The sequence below is a fragment of the Frieseomelitta varia genome, unplaced genomic scaffold (genome assembly GCF_011392965.1).
Source record: "Frieseomelitta varia isolate USP_RPSP 00005682 unplaced genomic scaffold, Fvar_1.2 scaffold_44, whole genome shotgun sequence".
Classification (NCBI taxonomy): Eukaryota; Metazoa; Arthropoda; class Insecta; order Hymenoptera; family Apidae; genus Frieseomelitta; species Frieseomelitta varia.
This window is the reverse complement of record NW_025110190.1, coordinates 81,452-96,063: the sequence shown is the minus strand read 5'-3', so window position 1 is coordinate 96,063 and position 14,612 is coordinate 81,452. Positions and strand designations below refer to the sequence as shown.

Sequence of the window (14,612 nt, the reverse complement as noted above, 5' to 3'; positions counted from 1 at the left end):
AATTAACTTTGAGCACTGTAACTTGTATGTTTCCAACATATTTTTCATAAACAAGAGTACAAGCGTTTTTATTATTTTAGAATAAATACAGACAACACAATGTTGAACAATGAAATTGAAAGTCTCGTGAGTATTATTGAACATTAAACGGAAATTAACTTTGAGCACTGTAACTTGTATGTTTCCAACATATTTTTCATAAACAAGAGTACAAGGGTTTTTATTATTTTAGAAGAAATACACACGACACAATGTTGAACAATGAAATTGAAAGTCTCGTGAGTATTATTGAACATTAAATGCAAATTGACTTCGAACAACAAAACTTACGCGTTTCTGGGAGTACTTAAAGTGTTTTTATTTTAGAATAAATAGAGGAGAAATGGAACGAAGCAAAAAGAGATTCACAGTAGCATCGGTCCGAGATCATTTCTTGCGCGCTTCCTGGATTGTGGCTATATCTCGTTCGACTCCATTACCGAGATTCATCCAAAAATCCTCGCGACTTTCAAGATCGAAAGAGTGATTTATATGCACGCGCACGTTTACGATCCTATCGAGTTAACTCGAAGGTAACCTATCAAGAGTAAAGGTACCTCAGTCTCTCCGTGAGAGACCAGTAAGGAAGCCTCGTCATTGGTGGAAAGGGATGCCCAGCGATGTCCCAAGCAGAGGCAGAAAGGCGTTCGCCAGTCTCTTCTCGTCGCTCCGAGTCAAAACGTTTCGAGGGCTTTCGTCCGGTCTGCCTCGCAACTCGCCTCTCTCTACACTTGTCAAAATATTTCGCCCAACCAGTTTCGCGTCTAACGCGCGTTCCCCTGTTTCCCCTCTTTCGTCGTTGTTTGTTACCTCGTTGTTTTGCGTCAATTATTCGTACTTTATCATCGCTATCGTTTATCATTTGCCGCGAGTCTTCGAGACGGTTTACGAATATCTCTACGCTAATGAAATTTCATTAGTCTTCAGGTCTGAAATCCTCGAACTGTAAACAGAGGCTGTACTCCGCTCAAAGCATACGACTCGGAAATATTGACACGAACAAATTGCGAAAAGTTGACAGTACGTACGAATCGTAAAGACGGAGATCGTGGTTAGATCGTGGCTGCGAACACACTTCTCCGTTGTGTGCGTAACACTCGGTTTCCAAAGTGCTTGGAAGGCTCCTCGTCAAGAGTCTTAGTGCTTCGAGGATCGTGAATCAGCCAAGGAGATATTAAAACAACGACTGGATCCGAAGGAATCCTGACACTGTTCTACCAACCGCAGCTAGCAAATGTTCGACAGGAACCGTTCGATTCATGGCTGAAAGGTATTTAAATATTTACTTCCTTGGCATCATCTCGATTTCCCTGTATTTATTCAACTGGCCGTGCTCACACCTCGCGCGAATTACATTAGGAACTCTTTGCTAATAACGTCGGACGAGAGATCGCAGTTCGTTTCGTTTCGACGATTGGTTAAATAGAGGAGGTAATCTCTATGGGGAAAGAACATTTCTCCGACGATTTCTTCTGGCTACTAAACCAACAGAGCTAATGGGAACAGTCTGTACTACTTGTACCGATGGCGTAACCGCGAAACAATTTGACCTCGAGGCTCGCAAAATGTACGATCGAACAACTGCTGGTGTCGTTAATTTCCAACAGTGAATTAGAATGTCAAAAGCATCTCGAAGTCTGAATCATTAACAATCGACGAATCATTCGAAACTGAGTCACGAGTCGATCGCGTCACCGCGGTACCGTGCTAAATAAAACATTCAGGAAAAAACCACTTTCAAGCTAGCTATTCACTATTGCCTCGCAACTGCCAAATTTGGAAATTTACGATTCAGTGTTTGACGAGACTATACTTCCAACAGCAGGATGCGGAACATTAAAGAGAGAGAAAGACCCACAGCGTGCAGCTTCATGGATAAAAAAAGATTTCTCCCCTGGGTGCTTCCTTTAGTCCAGATCGACGAAAAGGCTCGCCTTGAGACGGAAAAAGGGTCTGTTGCAAGATGCTCCAACTATAGATTGTAAGAACGTTGACTTGTACACAAGTTCCGTTTCGTTCTGAATCTTCTTCTGCTAATTTTAAATAAACAGAAAGGATCAAAGATCTTTCACACGTGCAGCACACATTCCTGTCACGCCCGGTTAACACTCTTTTACGTGACATTATGCGCATTAAACGTCCATGCGGATTCTCGCGGAATCGCATTGACAAACATAAACATTCATTCGGTTTTCCCACATCGTCGTGCGTCATTCATACTAATTCTCACTTTCACAAAAATTCCTCTCGCTCGTTCCTTGTAGTTGAGGTCTCGAGTCGACTGATCTCTACGTTCGCATCCGATTTATATATAGATCGTTTCACGAAGGAAGTGAGGGAAAAAGGGAAAAACAAAATAAAAATCGAGCGAATAAAAGCAGCCGGAAAGTCGGCTCAGATTTTCGTTAAGCAGATTTGCCGAGGGATGCGGTTACAAAAATTCAATTTGTCGCCCGCGGTGACGTCGAGGCTACACTTTCACTTACCACCCACAGAAAAGCGCAACAGCTGCCGCCCGATCGTTTGCCTGCTCGCTCGCGCATGCACGGGATATTTTTCGAACCTCAAGGGTAGACTGTGCCAAGGGCTTCGGTCGCTGGCAGCTGACACTGCAGATGGGGTACACCTGCCTCGAACTATTTGCCGTCTCTTCGAGAAATCAGACGCACGCGCGATTGTGGCTTCGCTGAAGTTTCGAACGCCCATCATATCCTCTCTCGTGATTTCTTTCGTTTTACCCACAAAGGTTATCGCGCCACGCGATACGTGATGTATTTCGCTTCACGAGAATTTCGTTCTGCTATCATCGTAGCAGTAGCAACTATATAGCGTTTGCCACGCTATTTATAACCGCGCCGCAAACAATAACCCCTTTATGAACGAAAAAGACAAATGCAAAGAAATTCAAGCACATCGGGATTAAGTAGCAAAAAACATTATCCCTGGTATTATAATTCTCTACAGCGTGTTCCGAGATAATACCAAGTGGCGATTCAAGTACGATCGATTTTACGACCGACGATCACAAAGAGATTAACGCAAGCATCGATGGAACAGAGGATGATGACGCATAGCAATGGCAAACGAGAGATATAAAGCGACCTTCTCGCGAGTTAACTCAAAGGCAATGCCGCCAATCATGCAGTGTGATAACGCTGCGTGTGATCAATCATCGATCAGATCTGATATCGCAGTGCAGACACGGAAGTACATACGTATTTTAAAGGTATTACATTTTTCAAATGTAATAATTCTTTTCGAAAATTGTCATTCGCTATCGTGAATTCATAGATAACGCATAGAAAACAAACGCGCAACAAACGTGGCGGTAATACTGCTTTCGATCGATCACATCGTGTAGAATCCGCGACGTGGAAGGCACAATTAGCTCATTCATCGAATACATCTCCGGGCGTGTTGCATGCGTACACGGTCTTGTATTAAATTTCCGCACGACACCCGGCGATGTGTTCGATCGGTGGCGGAGGTTGGTCGGTCGGTTGGTTTATCGGGCAGGCGCCAACTACTCGTTGCTTGCTATTAAACTCGCGAGATACACTCTGTTAGCCGCGCGAACGATCGTGAGAGCGTTTATTATTTCACCGGGGTAGCGAGGGGCTGGGTGTGTGTATCGCGTGCACGCGCGCACACCCGTTCAAGCCGTTCCAATCCGCCGCGATTACCTCGGGGCGTGAATAGATTCGACCATGGATTTCGGAAGCGTTGTAACGCACGCCTGCAACGCGATAATTTACAACGATGCTCTATCCCGAGCTCTGTAAACCAAGTCTAACAGCAACACGCGAGCTTAATCGACCGACTGTCTGTCTGCGATTGGAAATCGTTAACGACCGCGTTTTACGTTCGAAGAACTTACGAGTTAAGCAGTTTTAAAATTCAGTATGTTGACAATCACAGGCAGCTTACCGATTCAAAGAATTGTTAATTGAATTCTTATTATTAATGACGAGCTGATATAATTGAGAGAACTTGATACGTATGTCACGAGCTCGTAATACACCAGCTTTTACCAGAATATCTAACGCTTGTGCACGACTTGCACGCTACACCCGTAAACGGGTTTACGATTAAAGAGTCCCACGCGACGTCGTGCATTAACGCACGCTTTCAACTTGGGCTCGAACCCAAGGGAAATTATATGTCGCGAATATTCGACCACGGTTACAGGGGGAATGTAACAGGTATCTCTCTCTCTCTCTGTGCAAGCTCTCCCGAACCATTACTCGATTGCAAACAAGCTCGCGGAAGTGGGCACGTTTGTTATCGAAACTGTTTGCTCTGTACCGGCGTTTCAACAGTATATCGACCCACGCGACGAGCAAAGCACTCCCGATCAGCCGCTCCTCTGCCAAGAAATTTTGTTAGTTTTGTTGAAAGAGCATCAACCGAGAAGTGAATCACTCACGCTCGCGTACTTTAACGCCGTTGACGCCGGCGCTGCCAATTCCAGTTACCTGAATCGTACATTATTTCAAATTCTTCCAATTCTAATTTTCAACCGTGCGGCAACTTTTTCTATTTACCAAACGAAGTAAGCGGATGCAGGCTCTCATCGTGACAATTCGAATGACGAATCCCCTCGAGGTTGCCACGTAAGTCTGCTTGAACCAATTGCGGACCATAACGAGTGACCAAACCCGTATACAATAATTCGTCGCTTTCTTTTTTTGAACTCGTCGGTACAATATCGCTGGATAGAAATTATCGAGAAGTAACAAGTTTATTATTTGTTTTACTTAAATGTACTTGAAACTGAGAAAATATTACAATTTTGGTTCGAATCCAGAGCAAGCATTGGGACTAACAGAGTGTTGACCGCTGTTCTTTTCGACTATCTTCTCCTCCTTTTCAGAATATTCTAAAATTGCAGCTGTATACTATAGTCTATACTAATATTTCACATCATCACTGTCGAAATATAATTCATTTTGGTGGTTAAGATTAACGAGACGATATTTTCTATAATATAAGATTTTCTCTAAAATAATTCTCAGAGAAAATCTTTCTTATTTTAATAAATAAAATCTTACTCCATTTTGGCTTCAGATGGAGATATTAAAATTCGAAGTACGCAGTTAAAAGATAAACAGTCTATTATGGTACCAGTTCAATGTTGATTATAGTGAAAGTTCATTAGAAAGGGGTCTTGGCGGGCAAGTTATTCTTTAACCACTTACGCTGCTGATTGCGGACCAGAACGAGTGACCAAATCGTACACAATAATTCGTCGCTTTTTTCTTGAAACTCGTCGGTATGATATCATTGGATACAAATTATTAAGAAGTAATACATTAATTCTTTACAGAGTAGTACCTAATTTATTGTTATTTATTATAATATTATTATATTATTTATTATATATATAATTTATTATATATATATATAATAAATGTATATAAATCAGGTATTACTAATTTATTTAGACCTTTATTACCCAACTTGCACTGGCAATTGATTGCGGATCATAACGAGTGACCAAATCGTACACAATAATTCGTTGCTTTCTTTCTGAACTCGTCGGTATACTACTGGATAAAAATTATTAAGAAGTAATAAATTAATTCTTTACTACAGAGTAATACCTAATTTATTATTATTTATTATAATATTATTATATTATTTATTATATATATAATTTATTATATATATATAATAAATGTATATAAATCAGGTATTACTAATTTATTTAGACCTTTATTACCTAACTTGCACTGGCAACTGATTGCGGATCATAACGAGTGACCAAATCGTACACAATAATTCGTTGCTTTCTTTCTGAACTCGTCGGTATACTACTGGATAAAAATTATTAAGAAGTAATAAATTAATTCTTTATTACAGAGTAATACCTAATTTATTATTATTTATTATAATATTATTATATTATTTATTATATATATGTAATAAATATATATAAATCAGGTATTACTAATTTATTTATACCTATATTTATTACCCAACCCCAAAAAGTTAACCCCTTGCGCTGGCAACTGATTCGCGGACCATAACGAGTGACCGAGCCGTGTAAAATAATTCGTCTTCGTTTCTTCTTCTTTTGAACTCGTCGGTATGATATCACTCGATAGAAATTATTAAGAAGTGATGAACCTATTATCATTTGTTTTTGCCTGCGATACAATAAACTTGTCATTCGGTTTCGCCTGGATTACATTGAAATATACTCAAAACTGAGAAAATGTTGGGACAAAATGTTCTCCACGTGCGTGGCACCAGCGTCATATCAACGCAAAAGGTTAAGAGGTGCTGCACGAGTCTCGCGATACATCGATTTAAGCTACTTTGATTTCATTGGGCAGCGTACAATGGGGCGTTGATACTTAGCGCGGTGCCCTGAGAGAGTTCTTCACTCTTTCTCTCTCTCTCTCTCTCTCTCTCTCTCTCTTTTGTTTGCCCCACGGCCTGCCATGGATGCCGTTTTCAGCGGCAGCCAGCAATTTGCCGTAATTATTATGTTTATCTTTCTCATTCACTTAGCTCGATGCACCGAGTCCGGAGACCGGTCCACCGGTCGCGTTCGATTTTTACCGGAACGATTTCGTCCCATCCGGCAGGTTTATACCATGCAGAGGCCCTGACACCGCCACGCGTCGACCATTACGCTTCAGAGGCGGTGCGGACGATCCACTTTGTCAAACTCGATTTGCGTGATTCCCTGAACGCTTCCACGTTCAATCGGCCAGGCACGAAATCGGGCCGTGCACTGGCAATTAGTCGGGGTAAATGATCGCGTTTTGAATGGCAACGAGGCGAGATAGATACTTGGAGACGAGCAAGACTGTTTAAAGTTCGACCGGTGGCAGATGTCGGATCGGTTCGTATAGAAGGCTGTGTGCTCGCGTGATGTCTAATTTTTAACGTGGCTGCAGACCGCACGGCCACGCGTCCGGTGTTATTACGTCTTTGAATGGCTCCGGCCCAGATGATCCACTTTGTCAAACTCAATTTACGCGATCCCCCTGCCACGGCACAAAAGAGAGAGAGAGAGACAAGTACAGTCGCTACGCTCAACAATTTGCGGGGTTCGACGCAAGCAAGATAGCGCACAGCGAGATAGACTGAAACAGAAATCCAACTGAACAGCGTGGTCTTGTTTGCCAAATGGAATGAAACGTGCGAGAATTTCTATGAACGATGAAAGGCGAACGAAGATTATTCGAAACCGAAAATGACGTGGAAACATTTTGGAAACGGGAACGTTGCGTTACACGTTTGTGAAGTTCGTGAAATCAGCTGAAGAGAGAGAGTTTCAAAAGTTTGTGAAAAGGAAACTACCTGGAATTGCAGAAAATTCTCACACCGTCGTCATCTTGCCAACAATTCGCTCCGGCCTCCGCTCGGAGTTGGCTCGGACGGATTGTTCCCGTGCAGCGGGGCTTCGTGGAAAAATGTAAAGAGCATGCACAGGGTGGACGGTGAACGAAAGAGCAGGAGAAAGGGAGAGAAAAGGAATGAGAGTGGAGGATGAAAAGGAAGAGCAAGAGGGGAGACAGAGAGGGCGATAGAAACGGTGAGAAAGAAGAAGGAGACGAAGCGAGCTACAGGAGGAGAGAAGGTTGGCTAAGAAGAGGAGATAGCTAAAAGAGAAGAGGAGAGTTCGAGAGAAGCAAGTAGAAGAAGAAGAACAAGGAGGAACAGGAGGAGAAGAAGAAGAAGAAGAAGAAGAAGAAGTTAAGATAGTCCAGCGCGGGCAGCATCAGCACTGCAGCCGGAGGTGATGACCTGCTCAAGGCCACCCGCTCCCAACCTCTTAGACCGGAGAGGAGAACCACTCTTCTTCTTTTTCCTTGCTCTCTTTTCTCTCTTTCCACATCTCCCAGCACCCCCTCCTCCCTGCCGTCTCCCTCTCGCTCACTCCCATTTCCTGGCCAGCCTCGTCCTCTTCCTGTTTACCAATCCCGGACTGTTTCGCTCTCTTTCTCTCTCGTTCCTATTCCCTTTCTCCTGTTTACTGGCTCGGGTCCTCTCTCGGTCTCGGAACCCTTAATGTCAACTTCCCGCCGGGCCTTTCGTCGAGCTCCTCTTCCCCGTTCGATCGCCGTTGAAAAATGTCCCCTGAAAAATGCTCGTCTCAATCGTCGCCTCAAACACTAACACACTACGGTGGAACCTGTTGCAATGTGCTTTTGGAGTGTGACGAGATAATACTAAACGAAACGAAAAATATAATTGTTTGAGGTATTGATTAGGATTGGGATATGAATGCTCAACCTCTTGAGCTGGAATGACGTGCCACGCACGTCGAGAGTTCTTTGCCCCAAAGTTGTAATATTTTTCTCAGTTTTAAATATATTTCGGTAAAACAAAATTGACGAAACAGATAATAAATTTGTTACTTGTCAATAATTTCTATCCAGAGATATTATACCGACTAGTTCAAAAGAAAAAGGAAGCGACGAATTATTGTATACGATTTGGTCACTCGTTACGGTCCGCAATCAGTTGCCAGCGCAAGCGGTTAAGATTGAGAGACGTTCCGTCATTTTCTAGTGATTTTCTAATATATCAATTGGATGTAACAATTTTACGTGAAATACGAAATTGATAATTGTAGGTTTGCCCATAACCATTTATCATAATATCTCTCATATGAGAATAAAATTGAACAGCTCTCAGTTTTATGTGTATTTAAATGTAAGGCGAAAGAAATGATAAGTTTATTCGTTCTTAATAATTTCTATCGAAAGAAAGAGAAAACGACGAATTATTGTATATGGTTCGGTCGCTCGTTACGGTCCGCAATCAGTTGCCAGCGCAAGCGGTTAAGATTGAGAGACGTTCCGTCATTTTCTAGTGATTTTCTAATATATCAATTGGATGTAACAATTTTACGTGAAATACGAAATTGATAATTGTAGGTTTGCCCATAACCATTTATCATAATATCTCTCATATGAGAATAAAATTGAACAGCTCTCAGTTTTATGTGTATTTAAATGTAAGGCGAAAGAAATGATAAGTTTATTCGTTCTTAATAATTTCTATCGAAAGAAAGAGAAAACGACGAATTATTGTATATGGTTCGGTCGCTCGTTACGGTCCGCAATCAGTTGCCAGCGCAAGCGGTTAAGATTGAGAGACGTTCCGTCATTTTCTAGCGATTTTCTAATATATCAATTGGATGTAACAATTTTACGTGAAATACGAAATTGATAATTGTAGGTTTGCCCATAACCATTTATCATAATATCTCTCATATGAGAATAAAATTGAACAGCTCTCAGTTTTATGTGTATTTAAATGTAAGGCGAAAGAAATGATAAGTTTATTCGTTCTTAATAATTTCTATCGAAAGAAAGAGAAAACGACGAATTATTGTATATGGTTCGGTCGCTCGTTACGGTCCGCAATCAGTTGCCAGCGCAAGCGGTTAAGATTGAGAGACGTTCCGTCATTTTCTAGCGATTTTCTAATATATCAATTGGATGTAACAATTTTACGTGAAATACGAAATTGATAATTGTAGGTTTGCTCATAACCAGTTATCATAATATCTCTCATATGAGAATAAAATAGAATAACCGACACGTTGAATAGCTCTCAGTTTTATGTGTATTTAAATGTAAGGCGAAAGAAATGATAAGTTTATTAGTTCTTAATAATTTCTATCGAAAGAAAGAGAAAACGACGAATTATTGTATACGATTTGGTCACTCGTTACGGTCCGCAATCAGTTGCCAGCGCGAGTGGTTAAAACACGTTAGTGGTAGGTTCAAGTCATAATGATCGACAGAGATCGAACGAAATTTCCAAATTTCAAACCTTTCTTCGTATAGACGCGATCTAAATTCTTGACAACTTGCTCGAGTATCAAATTGCCCGTAAAATTGAAACGGTCGATTAGGCCACGCGTTGGCATCGATCGTAAATCGCCGCGCTATCGCGGCTTCGCGTATTCATCCGCGAGAAATCGTAAAGCGGACGATATATATATATGTATATCGCTTGCCTCGAATCTGCTTGCATCGCAAAAAAGAAAAAATACATTATTCCTTACTCACAAGTCGAAGAATGCGCGTCACCGCGTCTCCGGTCGCTAGCGGAAATTCCTCGCCGTCCATTCGACACCGCCCTCGCTGTAATTTCACCAATCATCTCTCGTTTGAAGTTTCAAGGCCGTGCCAAAGATATCCGGTTGTGCTCTCCGTGTCGCTTGCGCTCGCAATTAAAACTGACATTTCTGTTTTCCCTGTTAATTCAGCTGTAAAAGATTTGAGAGCATCGTCACACATTCCGCAGCAGATGGTTCTCATTAGAAAAAAAAAAAAACCTGGAGACCTAAAGACCATTCATCGAGACCTGTATTGGAATAGAACCGCAATTTATCGAATCTACTTACGACGTAAACAGAAGTTTAAGGCAAATGAAATTCACTTTCAGCGCCTGAATGCTTTCGAAACGAGAGCACCCGCCGATCTTCGAGATTAATTAATAGCGGTTTGTTAACGTTTGTTAAAAGGTTTGTTAACGTCGTGTTGGGTTTGAAAAGGGGGAGGCAGAGTCCTGTGGACGTGCGCCGCCGTCTCTCGAGATATGGATCTGCGCGGGCAACGTTCATTAAACGATCAAGGTCGCAAGTAGGAACAAGAAACTCCGGTCGAGTTTGGTCTTCCGCGTATTCCGTTTATTGCTGAATCTGTGTAACGACGTCCTGCACACGGAAATACACTGGCACTCCATTCTGAAAGTAACTACATGTCAAGCAATCGCAGCGCGATGAGACTTACCTCGTGTCGTGCGTCGTCGTCTCCGTACGGAGACAGTCGTGTCTCATTATGCCGATAATGAAATGTTAAAATGTTTCGTACAACACACGCATGTATACGTATACACAAATTCTATATACACACGTGCACACACAAATTACAAATTTATTACAAATACAATATTACAAGTTTTACATATTTACACACACGATATTGCAAATTTTAAATATTTACACACACAATATTACAAATTTTTAATATTTTACAAATTACACGTATATATATATATGTGTGTGTGTATAATTACAATATGTATGCATACATAATTATTCGTACATATTTTATATATATGTGTATATTATTCATATTTATTATATATATAAATTATATATTAATATTAATATATATATATGTATTGTATATATATATATTATTCACATTTATTTTACAAATTTGTAAAAATTATACAAAATAAATAATTTGTAAATTACGTATATATATATAATTCATACGTATTGTACAAATTATGCATGTATATATGTATATATATTACACACACATATATTACAAATTTTTTATATTTTATATAATTTTATATATTTTTTATATATTACAAATTATATATATATATATGTATATACACAAATTTTCTTTGAGCCTTAGGGTATTGAAACAACATCTCAACTGGTTCAAAATTGCTCATTGCGAGTAGGCACCGCGAATTTTTGCTCTCGGTAAATCTCGTCCGTATAGACACCGCATTGCAAAAAAAATGGAAAAAACCTTAGCCTCTCTCCACTTGTTGGAACATGCACGTAACGCACATGCTTGAACGCACATCGGATACACGTCGGATGGGTGGCGTACGTCTGTTCAACTCTCCGTGTATCTAATGTTTAATAAACGACGGGTCAACTAGTGTCAACCGTGCAGCTGTGTCCACTAGCCGCCGGCTAATACATACTCTACGTACGTACGTATGTACCTCGCGATTCCGATTGTCACCGGTCATCGCTTGTTGCGCGCCGAGTTTTTCGTTTGACCAGCTCGAGTGCCGCGCTCGGTAATTTTTCTTGATTGAAACGTCATTCACAACGATTCGGAGGAAAACAAAGTTCGCAATCGCGGCTGAAAAATCCGCAGAGAAACTCGAGTTCGACCCGCGCGAGCAACCGTTTTGCAATCTCTCTCTCTCGTCTGATTCCCATCTCGTGTTCTCTTGATTTCAGCGCGGAATGACGAGATAGAGGACGCGGACCGCAACGCAAACTTCTCCGAGGCCCCCGCCGAACATCTCCAAGCAGGTGAGCAAAGACGTGTCACTCGTTTGTTGTTGACTTATTATTAACATCTTGCGCTGGAATGACGTGCCACGGACGTCGAGAATTTTTTCTCCCAAAATTGCAATATTTCCTTTCAGTTTTGAATATATTTGAGTATAACCCAGGCAAAACAAATAATAAATTTATTATTTCTCAATCATTTCTATCCGGTGATATCGTACTGTCGAGTACGATAAGGAAAGCGACGAATTATTGTAGACGGTTCTGGTCACTCGTTATGGTCCGCAATCAGTTTGCCAGCGCAAGGGGTTAATGAATCGCCTATTCCAATTAATAGGTTATCCCTTTGACCAGTGTTGGCACATTTAAAATTTAAAGGCGCCTTTAAAATTTACTTTTTAAGATACTGTTAACAAGCTAAGTTAAATTTAGTACCTACTAAATTAAAATATATTAAAAATTGAAAAACTTTAAGAAAGGAATAGTAGCTGAATATTGCTTTTATTATTTTATAAACAGTATACAAAATAATAACGCAATAGTAATTTCTTAATGGCTTTTATGTAAGTAATAGGTTTTAAAACAATTTAAGTTAGGTTAGGTTAGGCATCCATTACAGAATGGTTTAACTTTATTAACCTATTGTGTTGGAATGACGTGCCACGCATTTCGAAAATTTTTTTGTCCCAAATTTGCAATGTTTTCTTAGTTTTAAATATTTTATATCAGTATTATAATATTATTTATATAGTATTATATATTACATTATATATTATAGTATTATTTATCTAGTATTATTACTTCACGATAATTTCTATCTAGTGATATCGTACCGACGAGTTCGAAAAGAAAGCGACTAATTACTACGGTTCGGTCACTCGTTATGGTCCGCAATCAGTTGCCAGCGCAAGCGGTTAACCTCTTTTTTTTTGAGAATTGCAATATATTCTCAGTTCTAAGTATATTCAAGTAAAACAAAACAGGTAAAGCAAATAATAAATTTATTACTTCTCGATAATTTCTATCCAATGATATCGTACCGACGAGTTCAGAAGAAAAAGAAAGCGACGAATTATTGTATACGGGTTTCGGTCACTCGTTATGGTCCGCAATCAGTTGCCAGCGCAAGTGGTTAATTGATTGCGGATTTTTATGCAAATCTGCAGGTGCAAGAAAACGCACGTAAACGTGCGTGATAAGAGAAAATGAAAGTAGAGTATTTATTACGATACATACAATGATGAAACAAATTTAGATTCTATTTCTTCAATTGTGTTTTTAGTGCATAAAAATCCGCCATTTACTTATTAACCAGGTTCATTACGAGCGCCGTCATCTATCGATGTATTGAAGTAATCGCATATTAAAATTGCATTTTCATCGTCAAGACGAGCTTCTTCTATTTCTTTCTACTGGACAGTGGAATATTTGGAATGACAGTAAGGAATTATTGTAATAAAAAATCTTTCTCAATCTATTGCAATTCGATTACATGTACAGCTGTTAAAAATTTACTCTAAAGTGTGCAAAATTCTCTTAAAAATTTAACGTTGTAATTTTCCTTTTGAGAGATTAGAGTTAAAAAAAGAAAGAAAAAAGAGAGACACTCTAGACTCTTGTCAGAATGTTACCAGGAGACAGATTCCGTTTCAAAATGAGTCGTTCGACTCCTCGCGCGGACTGTTCCACGTGAATTCGACAGAACTTGACGATAGAAACCGACGATAACGGGAAGAAGGTCACAAACGAGCGCGTGTTAACGCAACTTCTCAACGGGTCAAGGAAATATCCAGTTAACAGTTTAATTAGGCAACCTGAGATCTTCAAAGATCTCCAAAGTTGTACCTACGTGAGCATTTCTCGCGCGGCGCATTCCTTTCTCGGAACCGCTTCCAGCCGTACGGGCTGACAAAGAAGGCAAGGGGGAAATAAATTTTTACGAAACCGGCGGCGTTCGTTTTCTGAACGGCGTGACCGACAATCGTTCCGCGAGGCGCAACAATGGTGCTAACCATAAGTCGCGAGTGCTCGCCTGCGATGGCCCGTCCTTCGCCGCGGTGAAAGTCCGCGAGAATTCGCCCTCGATCGTGCCAGCGAACTTCACATTGAGATACGCTCGTGACGTGTCACGAGCTCGTTCAGGACCGGTAATGAACGCCTCGTGCCTCGTGCTGTCCCGGAACGAAAACGAACAAGAACGCGAGGTCCGGGCTATCTTTCGAGATGTCGGAGTCACGACTCTCATTCCGCGCATACTTCTACCCAAAGCTCGGTGATCTCGTTTCGCGGAATTCTGCACGGGGGAGCCGCTGCTCGATCCATCATGGATTAACCGAACAGCGAAGTAAAAATTATCGAAAGCGGCTTTACCGTTTCAGCGCCACGCAGCGCGATCGCGCTGTTCAAATTCATGTGTGTGTTATACAGGGTGGCCACTGAAAAACCGAAGGGTTTGAAAAAGTCAGAACTTGTTCATTTTCAATCTTTCTCTAGTTGCTTTTCTTGAGTCCGTTTTTTTTTTTTTTTTTTTTTTTTCTTTTTTTTT

General features: G+C 40.6%; 1 protein-coding gene across 1 annotated transcript in view; it reads left to right on the top strand.

Moving 5' to 3' along the window:
• Positions 1–251: 251 nt before the first annotated feature.
• LOC122532155 (serine-rich adhesin for platelets-like) overlaps positions 252–14,612 on the top strand; it is a 39,675-nt gene continuing 25,314 nt past the window's right edge. Inside the window, exons 1-3 of the mRNA XM_043660685.1 lie at positions 252–278; positions 1,951–2,020; positions 12,014–12,088. Of these exons, the coding sequence (XP_043516620.1) occupies positions 252–278; positions 1,951–2,020; positions 12,014–12,088 (172 nt within the window). The remainder of the gene's footprint in view (positions 279–1,950; positions 2,021–12,013; positions 12,089–14,612) is intronic.